At 48.8% G+C, this 20256-nt stretch overlaps 1 protein-coding gene and 1 pseudogene across 2 annotated transcripts; both read left to right on the top strand.

The window, feature by feature from the left end:
* The first annotated feature begins 449 nt into the window (after positions 1 to 449).
* On the top strand, positions 450 to 5408 carry LOC307194390 (retinol dehydrogenase 16-like; annotated as a pseudogene). Its single transcript has 4 exons — positions 450 to 762; positions 3142 to 3405; positions 4293 to 4456; positions 5398 to 5408. The product of its transcript is annotated as a retinol dehydrogenase 16-like (transcript).
* A 2503-nt stretch (positions 5409 to 7911) lies between these two features.
* SDR9C7 (short chain dehydrogenase/reductase family 9C member 7) lies at positions 7912 to 19662 on the top strand. The gene is given in 5 exon segments (XM_079938167.1): positions 7912 to 8105; positions 8107 to 8368; positions 11475 to 11733; positions 12388 to 12560; positions 19353 to 19662. Coding segments are annotated over 5 exon segments (1014 nt in total). The 5' UTR covers positions 7912 to 8066; the 3' UTR covers positions 19634 to 19662.
* Positions 19663 to 20256: the final 594 nt, after the last annotated feature.

Consider the following 20256-nt stretch of genomic DNA (forward strand, 5'->3'; position numbering starts at 1 on the left):
TGTATTCCCCTTGTAAGAATCTCCAGTAGGTAAGGGAGACCCCGGTCCCAGGCTGAGCAGGAAAAAGGGAAGAAGATAGCTGTGAACCATGAGACCAAGGACATAAAGGCCCAATGTGGAGAGTGGGGAGGGGAGAGGTGAGCAGGGGAAACAGGGAGGAGTGGGAGGACCTGGAAATGGTGGTTGTAAAAGAGCCTCAAGGGGTTGTGTTGGAAATGCAGTGACATCTATTAGAAATGGTGTAAATGTACCAAAGAGCATTAACACTGGGACCAGAGTCAGTATTACTCACCAAAGAGGGTGAACAGGAAAATCGTGAGGACTCCATGCCAGAGAGCCTGGAGGCTGGTTGGCCAACCAACATTGCGTGTGTTCTAAGTCCTCCTGTCTCAACACTAGCCAGACTCGAGTTTCACCCCAGCCTGCCTGTGTCTGTCCCCTGCAAAGCCATGTGGCTGTACCTGGCGGTCCTCGTGGGCCTGTACTACCTCCTGCGCTGGTACCGGGAGAGGCAGGTGGTGAGCCTCCTCCAGGACAAGTTCGTCTTCATCACGGGCTGTGACTCGGGCTTCGGGAACCCGCTGGCCAGGCAGCTGGATCTGCGAGGCTTGAGGGTACTGGATGCATGTCTGACGGAGCAGGGGGCCGAGCAGCTGAGGAACCAGACATCAGACAGGCTGGAGACGGTGATCCTGGACGTCACCAAGACTGAGAGCATCACTGCGGCCGCCAAGTGGGTAAAGGAACATGTGAGGGACAGAGGTACCACCCAGATTTCTCAAGTCTGATTCCTCTCTGTGAAGTGGAGACCCCTTGACAGCTGCCTGGGGAGATTCCCAAGGTGTTTTCCAAGACTTGAAGTCCTCCCTGTGTTCTTCTCCTCATCCAGCTTACCAGCCAAGCCTCTTCCATCCCACCTCCACCTCCCAAACTTGAGGCTCTGCAGTTTGGGGGAGAGTTTTCCCTGATGAGAATGCGTCCTTGCAGACTTTCTGTCTGGTGTCCCCTCCTCCCTCAGCAGAAGGTCTGGGTTCCTTGATGCTGAGTGACCAGGGTGATCGGGGTGCACTTTTTGGAGGACGGGTGGAGATGGGCACTCTGGCTGGAAGGCTGCATGGGGGGCTGGGGAGCAGCGCTGGAGCCGAGCTGAGTTCTCAGTACTTGGTCATGTTCTTGCTGGTGACCCCTAGTCATCCGACTTGTGTTTAAATGTCACGTATTTTTCAGATGTCGACACTGAGCTGTCAGGACTTTTCTAAGGAAGGTCAGAAAACTACTATGGAGTTACTTTCTCTCTCTTTTATTTTTCATTTTTCTGTGTGTGTGTGAGTGTGCATGTGTGTGTGTGTGTGTGTGTGTTTTACTGTAGTTCTGCCTGTGTTTTATGGTAGAAGGAAAGGACTTTAATTTCTTTTATCTAAGTATAGATTTAAAACATGATCATTGTGAAAAACGGGAAAAGTACATGGATAAAAACCAAAGTTGGGCTTCCCTGGTGGCGCAATGGTTGAGAGTCCGCCTGCTGATGCAGGGGACATGGGTTCGTGCCCCGGTCTGGGAAGATCCCACATGCCGCACAGCGGCTGGGCCCATGAGCCATGGCCGCTGAGCCTGCGCGTCCGGAGCCTGTGCTCCGCAAAGGGAGAGGCCACAACAGTGAGAGGCCCGCGGACCGCAAAAAAAAAAAAAAAAAAAAAACCAAAGTTACCCCAAATCACGCCACCCGCAGATAAGTACTGATAACATTTTTACATACAGGATATTACATTTTGTACATAATTTGTATCCTAATTTTCCACTGAAAGAAGTTGAACAAATTTACACATAACAAAAATTTCTTCAAAAACATAATAAATAATGATCGAGAATGTTCCATACTTTAGAATAGCACTACTTAGTAAAAAGTACCTCATGGCATGAATGTAATTGTTTCCCACATTTTATTCATTGGATTCAACGAAATGATGTCTTGGTAAACTTTCTACCCAACTCCCTACGTTGTAACCATGTATATTAGTTGGGTCTTTGGTGTCAAATATGGTGGGAGAATATATATTCTTACAAGGGCAGACTTGGTACTGAGCAGGGGAGGGACTAACTCTGTGTGTTAATAATTCTAACACCCTGTACCCAACTCCCCTGACCCTGCTCTTCTGCCCTGAGTTCTATTAATTGGTTAGTGTTTAAATATTTGGTATGTGTCTTTGAGTCTTGCAGAGAGGTTTCCATGAAGCTTGGTGAACTGTGAACTGAGAGTCATGGGGTCAGAGTTGCCTCCTGTGTGGGTGGGAGGAGAGGCTGTATTTTTCTGGGACAAAGTGTAAATTCCGATTTGGGGGAGGGTGGTTAATAGTGGCAGCCCTGCCTTCCCCTGAAAGCCTACCCCATGGAATTCCCCAGATTCCTGCTGGAACATTGCTCAGTATCGATGCGGGTATTTCAAAGCCAGGCCCTAGAGGTCAATACCAGGCCTGTCAACACATTCTCCCAAACCTGGGATTTCAGGTCTCTTTTACCCAGCCAATCTGCACCCAAATAGTTCTCATCTTTTTTGTTTTTGTCTTTTATCCATTGTCTCCTCTCTTCCTCTCTTCCCCTCCCTTCCTCATTGTCTCTCTCTGTTTCCCTCTCTTTCCCTTATACTAGCTAGTTGTTGAGCACTCAGTCCTGCAGCTGTCAGAAAATCTGAAAATGTAGGTGAATTTTTTTTTTTTTAACCACTACTTTTCTTTTCTTTTTTTTTTTTTTAACATCTTTATTGGGGTATAATTGCTTTACAATGGTGTGTTAGTTTCTGCTTGTAGGTGAATTTTGATAATGTCTGCAAGGACAACATGGACTGTGAAAACACAAAACTTCACCCTCCGAGTTCCAGACTATGGACCCACTAGATTTCTTCAGCCTCAGTCCCTGCCTTCATCCAATCTGGGGTGCTTGCCCCTTGTCACCAGGCAGTGGGCTGGGCGTGAAGACTGAGTCAGGAGGGTGGCGCACCTTCAGCATGTTGGTCTCTGTTCCAGCCGTTCCCCCTGCAGCCTCTCTCCTAAAGTCCTCACTGGGTGGAAGGTAACTTGGAACCTCTGCTGGGTCCTCACTCATGGGCCCAGCATGGTGTTGCCCTCTTGCTCTCACTGTTCCCAGGACTTTGGGGCCTGGTGAATAACACCGCCATCTCCATGTCCACTGTACCCAGTGTGTGGCTGACCAACCAGGACTTCGTGAAGATACTGGACGTGTACCTGTTGGGGGTGATCAAGGTGACCCTGAGTCTGCTGTCCCTAGTGCGGAAGGCGAGGGGCCGTGTGGTCAACGTCTCCAGCGTCACAGGCCGTGTGTCCCTCTGGGGTGGAGGTTATTGCATTTCCAATATGGCATGGAGGCCTTCTTGGACTTGGACTCCCCCAGGTTATGGCCTGGGACAGAGACCCTCCCCCCACCCCCTTGGTCCTTCTGCTTCTGTGCTTCTGGGGGAGTCTTTTACAGGGGGTTCCTTTCATCACAGACTTAGAGTTCTTTTTTCCAGAACTTTCTCTCTTGCTTTTGCCAGGCATTCATTGGGAAGCTCCTTTCTAAGTTCTTGGTGTCAGGATGGACTTGGCGACTATAGAGTTTGAATGAACTTACTCTGCCCTGGAAGTTGGCCCACACTCAGAAAGTGAGGTAGAATTGTCACCGATATAATTTGGCTACAGTGTGCTCCACCTACATTACTGCTATGATATTAGGTTGGGGGAGTCTTGTTTGCAGTGTAACCCCATGGAAGCAATTAATCAAGGAAAGTAATTAATCATATCAGCAGTAGAGACCCTACTGGCTGCAGGGCTGAGGATGGCTCTGAATATGGGGCAGGGAAGTGATCCCAGGTAGGGAGATGCATTTTAGGGTCCAGTTACACCAGCCCAGCCGATAAATGGCCAGGCAGTAGACTGGTTAGGATAGGGAAGAGAGGAAATTGAGCGTGAAGGGGATAAAATACAAAAAGCCTGGTGATCAATTGGATGTGAGGGGAATATGAGGAGATAGCACTTAAGTGGTACCTTGCAACTCAACTGGTAGGATTTAGAAGCATAAGCACATGTATATAAAATATTTGGAAAAATATTCAAACTCTATACAGAATAACATCATCATAAGGTTTCTCCTTCTGGCTTTTCTGTACTTCACAACCTCCCAGAGTTTCCTGCTTATCGCACTGCAGTCCTGTATTGGTATCTTATTTGTGTGTGTGTGTTTTTGTGTCTTGGTTCATAAAAACTCTGAAGTCTTTGCCCCTCTGCCTGCCTCCCTTGCAGGAAGGAGCTCTCCTACTTTGGGGTGAAGGAGGAGATGATCGTGCCTGGTTACTTCAAGACCTTTGTGACCAGCCCTGAGGCAATTTCTCGGGGCCTCCAGGCAGCATGGGATCAGACCAGCTCAGAGGTCAAGGAACTCTATGCGGAGACATTCCTGGCCTCAGGTGAGTGAGCTGTGGACCTTGGAGAGAGAAGCAAACCCTTGTCTGGAAGCCTGGGTCCATCATTAGCACCTCCTCCAGTCTCAGGTCCATCCTCCAGGCTCTGACTCACCCACACAGTGGGCACATGAGCTCCATCCCCAGGATCCCATGTGGTCAACTGGTGACCTAAGGAAAGGATCCAGGCTTGGTAAACCTGGGAACCACTGTCTCATCTGTACCCCTTGTTATTTTGGGAGGAAACTGAAGCCAGAGAGGATAGACACCTGTGGACTCATGGCAAACTGACTTTAGAGCAGCTGGTTTTCATGTGCTTAGATTTCTAGTGTTTATAGAAAGATCCAATTTATGTATTGGATATTCTCAGAAGTAGAGCCAGAGGTCGCTTAGTGTGGAACAGTTGTTCCTGGGGTAAGAATTCGGGCGCTTCTTGGAGAATTTGAATGGATTAGTTTGGGACATGGGTTTGAGGGGGTGGGGCAGGGAGAGGGCAGGATTTCTTAGAAGGTTCCTTCCCATATTAGAGCTGTGAATTGGAAAGGAGGGATGTGGAAGTATATAAGGAAACTTTCGTCTTGAACAGACATCAAAATAACTGAAAATATTTTCAAAAAATGCAAGTTGAATCTCTGTCCTTGGTCATGAACTTCGTGAACGTGCTCTGACCACCTACCACCCACGCACCTGATGATACTCACCTGACTGGGATGTCAAGCTCATCTACTTCCCAAGAGCTACATACCCTCCTTCCTGATGGATGCCATGGTCTACTGGAGCTCCTCAAGGGCCAGGGCCCTGTGAAGTCAAGGTTGGGGTGCATGGGAGGTCTATTTGGGTTGCTGTGTGAGGGATGATGCTTCAAGAGAAGGGAAAAAAGGTGGAGGGAGGGAGCTTTCCAGTCTCTAAGGTCATGCAGCTCATCCTCCTCCTTATCTCTACTCCAGGCTTCTTCTGAGGCTCTGGGGATATTAGGAAGAAAGGACCAAGTTTTGCAGCTGAGGAACAGGGAGCCAATAGCACACATCTGTGCCCTGGTCCTGGAGCAGCCTCTCAAGGCTCTGAGCCTCATGGCCCTCCTGCCACCCTGAGGAATCTGCACTCTTCGGAGGGTGTGAGCCGCTGGGAGGGGGCTCAGCCCCACCTGCTCTGCCTCTGTTCATCTCCTCAGAGTGTGCCTTCGTTTCCTCATCCCACAGGATGGAAATGGCCTGGAAGAGGCAAAGGGTCCTCTCTCCACTGAAAGTAACTGTGAGCAGGGGTTGGGGATGCACAAGGCAACCACCAGCCTGACCCATCAGCCTCATGTGCCAGCTGAATAAGGAGGCCACTCATCAGAGCGGGCAGCATTCTCAGTCCTAGAAGAAGAGCCCTCTGCGTGGTCCTGCAGCCCCCCCAACCCCCATTCCATGGCCTGCATTTTTCTGATGTTGGGAGTTTGAGTCCAGGGAAGTGCTGCTTGAGCCAGCAGTCAGCAGACAGGCCCATGAGATGGTGAGTCAGGCCCAGGCCTGCGCTGGGACAGTTCCAAGTCATTCTTTTTCAGGTCTAGTGACAAAACCCTGAATCTCACCAACTGGGACTGTCAGAAGAACTGGGACACTCCTGGGCCTGCTCAGCCCTTGGGTGACATTGTCTGACTTCTTCCAGCCAAGACTTCCTTGTTCACTCACCAAGGAGGCAGACAGACTTCTGAGATGCCCCCCAGACCCACTGTAGGCAGTGCTGTGCCTTGGGGTGGGTATGAAGTAGGTGAGGTTCGCCTCCACCTCCCACCTCCTACCTCCATACCCTGCAGGCTTTGGGTCTGCTCCCCAGGGCTGGGTCCATGAACTGACCCCCACCCCCCCTACTCCCACCACCCTTGGTATAGAATGGCCAGACTCCCTGAGATTTGTGGTGACATTCTGGAGCTGACTAACCTTGGTAGACAGATAGCATAGAGCAGAGAGACGCATCCTTTTCCCTTCACTCTAGAGAACTTTGTGGCCCCATTTCTGTGTCAGACCCTCTAGACAGGGAAGGTGTAGGCAGTTGTCCCGGGTCCCTCAGGATGAGCCTGGGCTCTTTTCTCAGGCCTATCCTGAGAAATGGTGACCCTAGAGGTTTATCCAAAGAACCACCACAAACTCCAGCATAATTCTGTCCCCATATTTTATGCAGCCCTGGGCACGGCCCCTCACTACTCATACCTCTGTCTCATATCCTTGCTTCCTTTTCTTTACTGGCTTCCCTTCTACCTTTCTGTGTGTTCTTTGCTCCCTTGCCTGGAATCTCTCCCTTCCCTCCAAGTCCTGACCCTGAGAGTTTTCTAAGTCCCTGACCCCGGTCCTCTGCTCTTCCCATATGTCATCCCCTCTCGGGGCCAAGGACTTGGCCCCAGGCCCTTCCCACAGCTGCCCAGGGCATTCATGAGCCATCCTCATCATCTGGCTGGACCTCAGTCTCAGTAATGCTCATATCAGAACTCTCTATTCTCCTGCCTCTCTCCCGATGCCCAAAGTGTCTCCTCCTGACTTTTCTTGACACCCGGGGTTCTACCTGTTATCAGAATCATTTTGACTCCTGGCCTCCCTTCCCTCTGCATTTTCCATGAGCCACTGTGTCAGTTGACTTTACAGTCCCTTCCTTTCACGGACATCACCCCCCTTCAGGCTCCTCAGCTCAGCCTAGCGTGTATCTGGTCCTGGAGGTAGAAGAAAAATGCTCACTGGGGGTCCTGCCCGGGGGAGCTTCTGTGTCCTCGGTCCTTGACTCCCTCCATTTACCTGGTTGCTGGGTGAGGGGGGTGCTGGACCCGCTTGGAGTGCAGTGGGGACTCCTCATTGGTGACCTGAGCATCACCTCCCCAGGGCCCAGGCCCTGAGCCCGTCAGGGGTTTCTGCTTTCTGGGAGTTGGGGCCTCACATAACCAGTTTCCCTTAAGCGGGGGCCTGCTGCCTCTGACCTCAGGACAACGGAGGCACATCCACCCTGGGGCAGACCCTTTATTTCTCATCATCTCTCGCAATGGAGACTCACCTAAGGACAGAGAATTCCAAAGAGCTGATAACCTGGAATTCTCTTGGGGTTTGGAGGGCACAAAACCAATTTTGTTTGTTTTGCATTAGTGAATTTGTCTTAATTTTTCCACCGAAAATAACAGTTACATTTCTTCACATGCCCGCATTCATGACAAAGGATTTTGATTCCTGGGCTGGAAGTGGGGGATTTCCAGGAGGGTCCTCTGGGCTGAGTCCTCCTTCCTTCTTTCCTCTGCTCAGACCACCCAGGTGAGCCACTTCTCAGCACTAACGTCACCGCTGTGGTTTTTCCCATCCTTGGCATCTTCACCCATTACGGCTGGGGGAGAGAGAGAGGGAGCCACCAGGGCTGTCTGAAGTGACAAAGCTTCAGGTTGGACTTGAACTTCTTGCATCTAGGCAAATTGGCATGGTGATGCATCCACCTATACAAGTTATAGAGTGGCTCACCCAGGGGCCGTGCATCTGTCGCCGGCAGCAGAAGGGAGGAGAGCTCTTCTCAACAGGCTCCAGCAGACTGGGGCTCAGAGGACCAGCCTCTCCTGCCATCTTCTGAGCCCGATTCTTCTTGGCCATCACCTCTCCCCTCTGCTATGGCGGCTATCACGGACCTCTCCTTTATGGACTTGTACGTTCAAGAACTGCAATCTGGTCCACAACCTCTCGGACAAGTACATCTTCATCATGGGCTGTGACTCGGGATTCGGGAACCTCCTGGCCATGCAGCTGGTTGATCGGGGCATGCGGGTGCTGGCTGCTTGCTTCACTGAGGAGGGGGCCCAGAAGCTTCAGCAGGATACCTCCTACCAGCTGGAGACCACCCTATTGGATGTCACCAAGACTGAGAGCATCAAAGCAGCAGCCCAGTGGGTGAAGGACCAAGTGGGAGAGCAAGGTGGGACGAATTGCATTCCTTGGCTTTCTCAGTTTATCCTTCTTTTTCTCTCTTTCTCCTGCAGGTATCTGAGAGTTATCAGGGACCCTGTTGTTCAGATGGGATGGGAGAGGTGATGTAGAGAAAGGGGCCGGGCCTGTAGCTCAGTGGGATTGGACCTGTTGCAGGGTTTGGACTGTCCACATGGAGAGGTGATTTCCCAAGGAAGTTTTCTTTCCCAGAAACTCAGAGGGTTAGCAGGGTTTGGGGGAGGTTGCGCTAGAAGTTCAGGGAGGGAATATGCATTCCGTCTGTCGGAAACATGGAGTTGCCTCACTGGGACTTTGGTAGTCCTAACTATCAGCTCCTATAAAAATATGAGCACATTTCTTGTCGGGATCAGGCTAGGGGGAGGAGAGAGGGAACATGAGGTTGGACTCTCTGAGTGGGGACATTTGCTCTCCTTAACTGTGTCAGGCTAGACTGCAGGGTGGGGAGCGAGATCTCTCCTCTTCGTCATATCATGATGGATACCAGGTTGACCTAAGGGTAAGTGCCTATGTCAGGGTGGCTGCTCTTATTGGGAAAGGAGGCTGTGGGCTAGGGATGGACTAGGACTGAATGGGGACCCACCCAGGGATCTTCCCACACGCAAGATGTGGGTGTAGGAATGGAGGAACAGGGTGGCTCAGTTGTAGAAGGAGCAGCCTGGGGGAAGTCCTGACTCCTGAGGGAGCTCATCTGGGGTCTGTGCACACGAGTCAGGGCAGGAGAGCTCTGGGGCCCATGAGGGGCAGACAATAACTCTTGCTTTATTTTCCTCCTTGGCATCTACCGCTATCCAATATTCAATCTATTTTACTTACTTTTCTTATTTATTTTCTATTTCTCCTGCTAGAATAAAGCTTCTAGTGGGGGAGGTGTTTTTCCTTTTATTTATTATATATCCTTAGTGCTTAGAACAGTGTCTGGCATCTAGTAAAGTGTTCAATAAATATTTGTCAAATGAACTAACTTATGAATAATTCAGCAAGAGTCAGTTTCTCTCTTCACCAGGCTGCCTCCGCCCAGTGCCCTACATTCAGCTTTGAGCCACTTGCGTTAATGACTCCCTGGGTATATTAATTAGTTTCCTGTTGCTGCTATAATAAATGTACACAAAGTCGGTGGCTTAAAAGAGCACAAATTTATTATCTTATAGTTCTGGAAGTCAGAAGTCCAAAAAGGGTCTCACTGGACTAAAATCAAAGTGTTAACCGAGCTCTAGGGAAGATTGCATTTCATCGCCTTTTCCAGCTTCTAAAGGCCTCCTGCATTCCTTGGTTCGTGACCTTCTTCATCTTCAAGGCCGCAAGGTTGGGCTGAGTCTTTTTCAGGCTGCCATCTCTCTGGTTCTCTGTCTTCTGGCTCCCTCTCCACTTAGAAGGACCTTTGTGATTATATTGGGCTTGCCAAGCTAATCCACGGTAATTTCCCCATTTTAAGGTCAGTTAAGCAATTTAAATTTCATCTGCTACCTTAATTCCTCTTTCCCATGTAATCCACCATATTCACAGGTTCCAGGTATTAGTATGGGGACATCTCTGGGGGGCCATTGGGCAACATCTTTGGTCTAAGAAGCACTGGGAAATGGGAGGAAGGGATACTTGCATGCTTTCTTTTTGCCCCTCAGAGTCTCTGGACATGACAAGTTGGCATGACCCTAAAGCTGTTCACACTGTTTTGAAAGTTCTCTAGCTCTCTTTGCAGGAAAAAAAAAAAAAATTAAAGTTGTCCTGGTTTGCCAGCAGGCAGAGCTATTTACCAGGGATGATCAGAGGTAGCAGCGAGTACATGTCCCTTCTCCACAGGCAGAGACCCCTTGGGTTTTACAGTCTTTGGGTCTCAGCAGCTCATTTCTTCCACTGTAAGACAAGAGTCTCCCCTAGCTGGGAAGGCTCTGAGTCCTGCCAGCCAGTTGGTCTCCTGGGGTCTCTACTTGGAGGAAGGCAGAAAGATAGGATGGGGACACAGCTTGTGTGGGGACCCCAGGCCTAGGGGAAGGGGTGAACCATGATTGGTGTTTACGTCTAGACCTCCCCACGTGTGTGTGGAAGAGTATCTTGAGGCTACAGAGGCCAAGGTGGGGTAGTGAGATAAGGGGAGGGAAAGGGAAGGAACCCCAAGCCCTTCCCCCAAGTGGAATTTTACTTGGAACCTCAGTATGTAAGACAAATGAAAATTGAGGTTCTCCTGCATCTCCCTTCCTTATCAGGTTCTGGGGTTCAGCCTGAAAGCTCTCAGGACTGCAAACCACAGGTTGGAAACAACTGTCCTAATCCACTCAACAATGAACCTGAGGCCCAGGGAAAGGAAGTGACCTGTCCAAGGCTGGAGGTAGAACCAGGATTAGAACCTGAGGCTCTTCAAGCCTGGCTCTTGCAGAGCTGAAGGACAATACCTAGCAATATTTCTCTCCATTTATACCAACTCAATTTAAATATCTCAAAAGGAGCCCTTTTCACATTTTTCCAAAATTATTTTATTTAAATGTCTTCTGTATTTGTTTATAAGTCTTATTTATTTCTTCTCTGGTTTCTGAGATCACTGAGGATTAAGACCATGTTTTGTTCATTTAATGTCTCTAGCACCTTCCTCTGTAACTGACAGATGCATGAAATGAATGAATGTGTGAATGGATGAATGAATGAATGAACAGAGTAATTTTGGTAATGTGTGAAATGGAGTTGGTTTCTTACACTCAGGTGAACAGAGAGGGGGAAGCATGATGGAGGAAGGAATTGAAACATTAATTCATTGGTATGAAAATGAGATCTCTTTTCCCAGAGCCAATAGCTTAGATGCTATTAGCTAAAGCCTGGATTGTGGCTGGTACAGTGTCCAGCTAGCTGGCAGACTGCGTGAATCAGAAAAACTGCCCCTTTAGGGAAAACCCATGAGCAAAATGCCCATGTTCCTTTGGGCTGTCATAGCTCCCCACCCCACGCTGCCAGACTGGCTGTCTTGTGCCTTGTGACATGCTCAACCATCCTCAGAAGCCCTGAGCTGGGGGTTCGTGGACCCTTGTGCTTTTCCAGAAACACTGCTGATTTTTGTCTGGTTCTCCCTCCCTCCACTGCGCCCCCAGGCCTCTGGGCCCTGGTGAACAATGCTGGTGTAGGTGTGCCCAATGGTCCCAATGAATGGCTGACCAAGGAAGACTATGTGAAGGTGATCAACGTGAACCTGGTGGGACTGATCGAAGTGGCTCTCCATAAGCTGCCCATGGTCAAGAAAGCCCAGGGCAGGGTCATCAAAATGTCCAGCTCTGGTGGCCATGTGTCTATCACTGGTGGCGGCTACTGCGTCTCTAAGTTTGGCGTCGAGGCCTTCTCTGACAGCATCAGCTGACCGGGCCCAGGTGCCAAACCATTCAGGGTAGGAGTTCTGGGGGTTTCACCTTAGGAAGAGAGGGCTGGGTGGGGGCACCCTGTGGGCAGGGGAGATCTGGAGAGAAGATGCTAAAACAGTAGCAGGAGGAAGGCTAGACCTCCAGGGGCCTTCCTCAGGGACCCAGAGAAGAGGGATGAGAAGAGGTGGGGTGGTGATGAGCAGCTTTCCCTTGAGCTGTCTCAGAATAAGCAACACGCTGCTTGGGCCTGTGGGAGTAGGAGGGAGAGTCCTCCAAACAGACAGAGAGGTCTGGGGGCAGATGTGCTGTGGGCAGCCCTCCGAGAAGGATGCAAGCCTTGCATAGATCCCTTCACTCCTTTGCCACCTAGGCATTGGGGGTGGGGCTGAGTGGGAGGGAACTGGTCGGAGCAAGGCTTTGGTCTAGATTCCTCCCGACTAGGCTGGCCTAATGTGAGTCGTCCAGAGACAGGCTTCGGAAAGGGCTTATTTGCATGAAAGCAGTGCTGGGCCTGGTGCAGGGGTGGGGGGCACACCTCCAGGTTCCTGATCTCTGGAGATCAGCTCCTCGAGAGGTGTCAGAGGTGACTTTCCCTGATGATCCTTTGTCATCGTGGAGTCCCAGACTGAGTCCAGCTCTTCTTTCCCAGGCGTGAGCTCCACTACTTCGGGGTGAAAGTCAGCATCATTGAGCCGGGGAACTACCGGACATCCATTCTGGGCAAGAAGGACCTGGAGGGCATGGAGAAGAGCATGCGCAAGCTGTGGGAGCGGCTGCCTCAGGAGACCCGCGAGAGCTATGGAGAGGAGTACTTCCCTATCTGTGCGTTCCCCAGGAGAGAAAGGGGTCTCTGAGAGGGATGGAAAGGTCTTGGGGGTCACTGACCCACTTTCATTTTACAGATGATGGGATGGAAGCTCAGAGAGGTTATGAGCCCAAGGCCACACAGCTGGTGGCAGAGCTGGGATTTGAGAACTGTGGGGGGAGTGACAAAACCATAGCTGCGGGAGATGGGGGTGTTAAGAGAGATGCTGCCCCCCCGCCCCCTGGCACCTGCCTTCCCCCCAAACATCCGTATGCAGGTGAATCAGGTGAAAATGCACTGCCACGAGTGCAGAGAAGTTATTAAGAGCACAGCTGCTTGAGCCAGACTGCCTGGGTTTGAAGCCTGGCTCTGCCACTTACGGGCTAGGAGGAGACTTTGAGAATGTTACCTAGTCGCCTTAAGCCTCAGTCTTCTCATCTATAAAATGGAGTTAATGATAGTGCCTACCTCACAGTGCTGCTGTGAGGATTAATGTCTGTGAAGTCTCTCTCATTCACTAAGTGCTTGTCCAATCAGTAAAGAGGAAAATCACACGAATGTTTTAAAGGAAGGGGCTCTGGGAGCTCTCTTTCTCCCTGGCCTAAGGGTCTCCTGTGAATCTCAGGTGTTTCTGGAGAGTAGAGGAGGGACATCACAGCTGTTTACTATACTGTCCCAAACTCACAGTTTGGGGAACTCTTCCAGTATGAGGGATGCACGGAGCCCCCACCATTGGAGAACAAGAGGAGGGGTGGCCTGCAGGTGCAGCGGAGGAGGGATTGGCCAAAAGACCTGGTGGAGTACCTCGTGGTAGGGAGAGGCCTATTCTGAGGACTGGGCGGCCCCATATTCACTCAGAGCCTCTAATCCCAAAGACAAGCCAGTTGGTTTCAGGAGAGGATCATTCACAAGATTTCCTGCTTCTCTCCACTTCTCCCCTCCAAGTGCCTGGAGGGGGAACAGCCCCTCAGGGCCACCCTTGGAGCTGCCCTTGTGTGGGACAGAAAGGTGGGGCTGGCATTTTTCTGGCTCAGGAGGGTCCCTCGGTCCAGAGTGAAGCAGCCGGCTCTCAGCCCCGTCCTGCTCCATTTGGGCCTCAGTGGCCTAGTCATATATTTCCCTAACCCAGATTTTTTTCCCTCTCTTTTACTTGACTTCCATGAGCATCCCTGAGAGGCAATTTCCTGTTGTGGTTTTAAGCTCTTAGACTCTGAAACTAGGCTGCTTGTCTGTAAATTTCATCTCTCCTGCTTGCCTTGGGCCAGTTGCTCAGTTTTCTCATCTGTAATGGGTTATAAAAATTAAATGAGTTAATATATAAAAAGTGCTTAGAATATTATCTGCTTCCTGGTAGGAACAATTTGATTTAAAAGTTTGTTGTTTTTATCTATTACCAGTGTAACAGAGAAAAAGAGCATGGCCTCCTTTTCTCTAGTACACTGGTACCTGCGAGCTGTGTTGCAAAGAGATATTCTTAACTAGCAATCATCCAAAATCCAAAGTGATGAATTTTAAACATATACCCAGAAACTCTGAATGGGCTAAATATAATCACTCAGTTAAATTAATGGCAGGTATCTAACTGTCTGGGGGGCAGGGGTGGTTATTTTAGTGAATTGCTCTCCTAGACCTCATACATCCACAGAGTAAAAAGCCAAGACACCATAACTTAAAAAACATAACAGCCATTTATTCACCTAATGCACATTTTATTGAGCACCTACCACATGCCAGGCACTGGGTAGGGCCGGGGGTGAGAGTGGACGAAGCAGCAGGGCACACAGCTGGCTGCCTGCAGCTTAAGGCCCAGTGGAGGAGATAGATCTTAATAACGACACACACATTTAGTGACAAATGTGGATAATGACCATGGGAAGAAACACAAGGCCATGAAAAAAAGAATAGGGTTGGGAGTGGGGCCCCAGTTTAGATTATGGTGTAGGGAGGGCTTCTCTGAGTCGACTTTGGGGAAGAATAAGTTAGGCATTGTTGGAAAGTGGATAGGCAAGAAAGTTTTTTCAGGAAGACCCTGAGGCACTGAGTTCCCTTAGAGGAACTTTAAGGATACCAGAGGGTGGGGAGCAGTGCGGGGGGAGCAGAAGAGACCCAGGATAAATTAGAGCATCAAAGCACACTGAGGATTAAGGATGTGATCTGATTTGTGATTGGGAAAGCCTGCTGTGGTTGCTGCAGTATTCCAGGCTACACATGTCGGTGGTTTGGGCTACAGAGAAGTGGAGGAGATGGAAAGAAGTTGATAGATGCCCGGTGTGTATGAGACCTCCTGGTACTGGGAGGGAGAGAAAGCCATCCAGGACGAGTGCTAGGTTTAGTTCAAGAAAACTGATGGGTGGAGGCATCATTCATTCATTGATTTAGGGAAAAGTCAGGGAGAAGTATTTGGAGAAGTATTCCTTGGGGAAAGTAATCTTTCAGTTCTGGACATATTAGAATTCTGTGAGGAGAAGTAAAAAGTTCTGAGGATCAGTTAGGGCTTTCTCAGTTACAGGTGACAGAAAATCCAACCCAAATCATTTAAGCAGAAAAGGAATTTCTTGATGCTTATTACTAAAAAGTATAAGGATATGGGCTTCAGGCACTGCCTGATCCAGTCCACAAATGATGTTCTTAGGACCTGCTTTCACCCTATTTCTTTTTTTTTTTTCAGTACTTATAGATTTATTCAGGCCTGTTAGAGGTCTTAAAGTAACCAGGAATTACAATAAATATTTGAACAGAGGGCTGGATGTTTCAAATGCTAAATAAATCGATAGAATTAGAGCTAATACACCAGCTGTGCTAATCCATGTGACTGCCCTTTGTCTTGTGCTCACTCAGTGACACTTGTCCTTTACAATCCAGCCGTGGTAAACCCTTCACTAGCTGAGGAAAGCTCTATTTTCATTTCAAATCACCCTATTTCTTGGCTCTGCTTCTTCTGTACTAGCTTCAGGCTTACAGCTCTCTCCCCTGTTGGTGGGGTCCCATGGCTGCAGCATCTCCTCATCTCCTCCCAGGATATTCCTTTCCAGTAGCTCCCCCAAACGGTCTAAGATTTACTCTGACTCGGTGGGCCAGTGATGGCAGGAGCAGAGGGAATTGCAGGATGTACTCAACCCTGAGCCCATCACTGTGCCTGGGGAAATGTGAAGCTCTGATTGGCTCAGGCTGGGTCATGCACTCTACCTAGACCAAAGGACTCAGAATGGAAGAGGCGTGGATTCCCAGAGAGAAATCTGTAGCTGTTGCTACAAACAAGGGGAATAGCTGTTTGGGGGTTGGGGGGAGGATAATATATATTCCCTGTGAGTCTCCCCTAAAACTCTCAGTTAGCAAAGAATGATCCAAATTATTTATGGGGTCGCTATGAGGCTGGGGTGAAACACAGACTCAGCCAGTATCTGGAAACCTCACAAAGGCGTTTTCTAAGTAGCTCAATGCAGGCAGAAGCTGTAGAGTCTTCAGCGAGGTCCATAAAAGAGTGTGTAGAAAGGCGAACTTCCTCTGAAAACCACTGTTGAAAAGCTGATGTTCTTCAGAAGAAAAGTAAGGGTTGGGTTATAAAATACTATAGGCTGATTCATCTGTAGTTCTCTCCACGATTTCAGAGGAAAATTTTTATGCAGGCATTTGACTACTTTTAGATAAAAAATTTTCCGAGTGATCATACTCTAATTTTTACTTCAGTTTTACTAGTGTTTACTGGGATACACAGATGAGACAAAAATCTCTAGGAATCTAGAAGGGGAGGTCTGAAAGCAAGTATAACGCCACACAAATTGTGCAACAATGGACATACATACAAAACAAAGCAACTACTGAGCCTGAGCGTCTGGAGCTACTGCTCCGCAACAGGAGAGGCTGCGACAGTGAGAGGGCCGCGCACCGCGATGAAGAGTGGCCCCCGCTCGCCGTAACTAGAGAAAGCCCACGCACAGAAACTAAGACCCAACACAGCCATAAATTAATAAATTAATTAAATAAATGACGTAAATTATAAAAAACAAACAAACAAAGCAACAGTACAGGGACTTAATTCTGCTGTCACAAAAGCCTTCACAGAGGTGACCATTGGTGTCCTAGTGGGTTTTGAAGAATAAATAGGAGTTCACCAAAAGGGAAAAAGATGGCAAATGTTTCACAGAGGGAAGAGCACGAGCAACAGTTTGGAGACCTGCCATAGCACTTGTGTGCTTTCGAAGGTGGTGTGGATGCAAGCTGTAGACGACAGTAATCCCTCTAACCGTGTTACACAACTCTCTATACCTCAGTCTCTCCACGATAAAGTATAATAATTCCTCTCTCGTGGGTTGTTAGGAGAGTTAAACAAGAATGTAAAGTACTCAGCTCAGCCATATGATAAGGGCTCAACAATCTTAGCCATCGTTGTTATGACTAGTCTGGCCTGAGTGTGAAGTGTAAAGAGGTGGGCATGGGAATGAAGCCGGGAGACGTTACGAGTCGGATAGTAGAAGACTTTGATGGGTCCAATAAGAAGTGTGGCTGTGAAAAAAAAAAAAAAAAAGAAGTGTGGCTCTCATCCTGAAGGACCTTGGAGAGCCTTTTATTAAATGGCTCTGAAATGACCTGATCAGATTTGTGTGCCGCGGGAAGGATGAGGGTGGAGACGTGAGACCAGCTGGGAGGCCACCTCAGAAACCCAGTGAAGGACCAACAAAGGCATGAAGTGAAAGGTCTTGGGCACTGTGGGAAGTATGTATGTATGTGGGGTAGTGTTGGGGGGGGGGGGCGGGTGCTGTGGAGACAGACTGAAGAAATATTTAGGAGTGGTCACAAGCACCACTGGACATGAACTCCAGCAAGCTGTTATGGCCAATCAAACAGGCCCCTGGCTTGTGAATCGGGGAACAGTCCAGGTATCTTGGAGTGATTTTTAGCTATCCCCAAAATAGAACCATATTGGAAATGACTAGTTAATAGCAACCTAACCTAGGCACATACCCGAAGAAGCAGCACACAGAGTCACTGGGATAAGCATGTGAACAGGACACAGTGCTCTGGTCCTCACAGAGCACAGCCTGGCTTGTTAGCATACTTCGCAGCAACACAGCCACCTGCCAAGTTTCTTTCTTTATCTCAACCCTGCCAGGGAAGCCACCAAAAATTCCCCTTTTAGTCCCCTTTCTTCCTAGGGAGGGACTAGGACCGTTGGGTCCATACTGAGTGCCAAAGCCTAGTGCCTGCTGTTTTATAGACTTTATTTTGCTGAATTCTCACAATAGCACAAACGTTTCCTGGATGCCCAAATGCAAAGCCGGAGTTCTTCCTCACTGTCCAGGAGACTGACAGGGGCTAAAGGGTACCCCTGTCTCCCTCAATCCATGTCTAGCTGGGTGCCCAGCACAAAGCAGGAGTGCAATAACTATTTGAGAGAACATGGAAAGGATGTGCCTTAGACTATTTCAGAGTCTCAGGCAGCTTCTTCCACCCCATCAGCTTGTGGGTCCAAAGCCATCTCATCCCATCAGCTTGCCTCATGCTCATCAGCCCACACAGCCTTCCCTCCCTCTGAGGGAGCTGTAACCCTGAGCTTCATGAATGAGTCCTTTGACACTCGCTTCCCTGCCTGGAACCTGTTGGTGGTGGACTCTGTGTCAGACCCAAGGATGGAGCACAGAGTGTCGGATTCCTAAGACATTATTGCTCTATAGACAGCCTGGCTTTAAGTCAGTGTGGCTCTTTTTGGGACCCCTAATATGTAGTTTACCTCTTTTCACTACAGTAGTTTTCTCTTTAAGAAACAGAAAGGGAGTTCCTCGGAGTCGGAGAGATGGGTAAAGCATACTTGAACGACACTGTTCTGCCCTCATCAACTGCCCACCAGTGTCCTGCACAGAAGGGGTGACTTCTCTGCCTTCCTGGACCACCCCCAAAGTCAGGCTAGCTTTTGCTCCCTCTTTGTTTTCAAGTTCTAATCCCTTATCACGAAGTCTGACTCTCAGGCACCACTTCCTCCTGAGTCCTTGGGGCGCTCAGTGAAATATGAGTCCCACTGAGCTACCCCCTTCCCAGAGTCCTGGGGTGAGGGTGAAGATCAGGGCTCCCTAAGTGTATCGTGTGGCTTGTCTCCTATCTGTGTTGTAAGCTACAGCAGACTTGGACCCATCTCCACACCCGTGTGTACCATGCTAACGGAACAGCCCCTCACATTTGCTAGAGCCTTACAAGGTACCGGTCTGTGCCTTAGCTCATCTGAGCCCCATAATGACCTTATGACCAAAGCAAAGGCAGTGTTACTATTTTTTAATAACATCTTTTCCCTGCATGCTTTTGTAGAAAATTTGGAAACTCTAGGAAGTCCACAGGAGGAAAAAAAACCTCCAGCAACTAGGAATTTCAACAGACAGACAGTATTTTTCCTTATTTCCTTCCAATTTTTCTGTGCACTTATATTCACCTGTTTTCTCTCCTCTTTCCTCCACTGTCTACCCTGCTATTATTCATCTTTATTATTCTCTAGGGCAGGTATTATTATCCCCATTTTACAGATGATGATAGTTTAAGCTCCAAGTCACACAACTAATAAGTGGCAGAACTGGGCACAGTTCTCCTCATTGCTAGTCTAATGCAATAGTAGGAATTCAATTCACAACTATTGAATTCGGGAAGAGAAATAAGATTATTTATAGGGTGTTTGTTTAAGGGGCAACCTGGAGCTTGTGAAATCTGCCTGAAATGTTAGATCAGTGGTCCGGTGAAAAAGGAGCTTGGATGGAATTCAGAAGAAACAATCTTTAATGAAGAATAATAGAGCCTTTGATTTTTCCCCCTCTTGTACCCTCAAACAGATACTGACAAGTTAAAGAACACGATGCAGCTGGCAGAGTCAAGGATCAGTGAAATCACTAACAGCATGGAGCACGCTACTGCTTCCCGGGACCCCCGCATCCACTACAACCCTGGCCTGGATGTCAAACTCCTCTACCTCCCCTTGGCTAAGTTTCCCAGCCCTGTGACAGATTTCATCCTGAGGCGGTACCTTCCAAGGCCAGCAGACAGTGTCCGAGCTGGGGAAGCCCAAGGGGTGGTCAGTGGAGTATGGAGGAGAAGGCACTGTAGGGTCACATGAGGGGGTATCAGATGTTCTGGGGACACCTTGCTTGGCTGACACCCTACCTGTTGGTGGTGAATTTATGGATAACTTCTCACAGAAGGTGTTCCTACTCACTGGGGCCTCACAGAAACCTGAGGGGGCCTTTACAGGTTCAAAGACCTGCAGCCTGGCCCCAAGAACATCTGTCACCCAATCAGGATATGGCTTTTTCTTGACCTGGAGGAGTCAAGGAGAGGAAAACTAGTTCCTGCTGAATCATGAGCCTCCCTCAGTTATCACCACCACTGGGAAATTTTGTGGGATTATGTAGCCCACAGGAGAACTCAACCACTTTCCTCTCGTGTCTCTAAATATGCATTAACCTTATTCACATAAACCATTATTTGAAGTGTGTAGTAGGACAAACAGGGAGTGCAAGATTATATCACGCAAAAGTTTATCATAGTATTTTCTCTCTCTTTTATGGATTTCTGTATCCATAGGTGATTGGGACTCCCATGAAGTAACACTCGTTTGTTTAATCACCATTGATTAATTCTTCAAATATTACCTGAGTGCCTACTATAGACGAGGCCCTGTGTAGGTGCTAGAAGCATAGAAATATGATTGAATCATGGTCTTGGTTTTTCCCTCTTTAT

Source organism: Stenella coeruleoalba (genome assembly GCF_951394435.1).
Source record: "Stenella coeruleoalba genome assembly, chromosome: 11".
Classification (NCBI taxonomy): domain Eukaryota; kingdom Metazoa; phylum Chordata; class Mammalia; order Artiodactyla; family Delphinidae; genus Stenella; species Stenella coeruleoalba.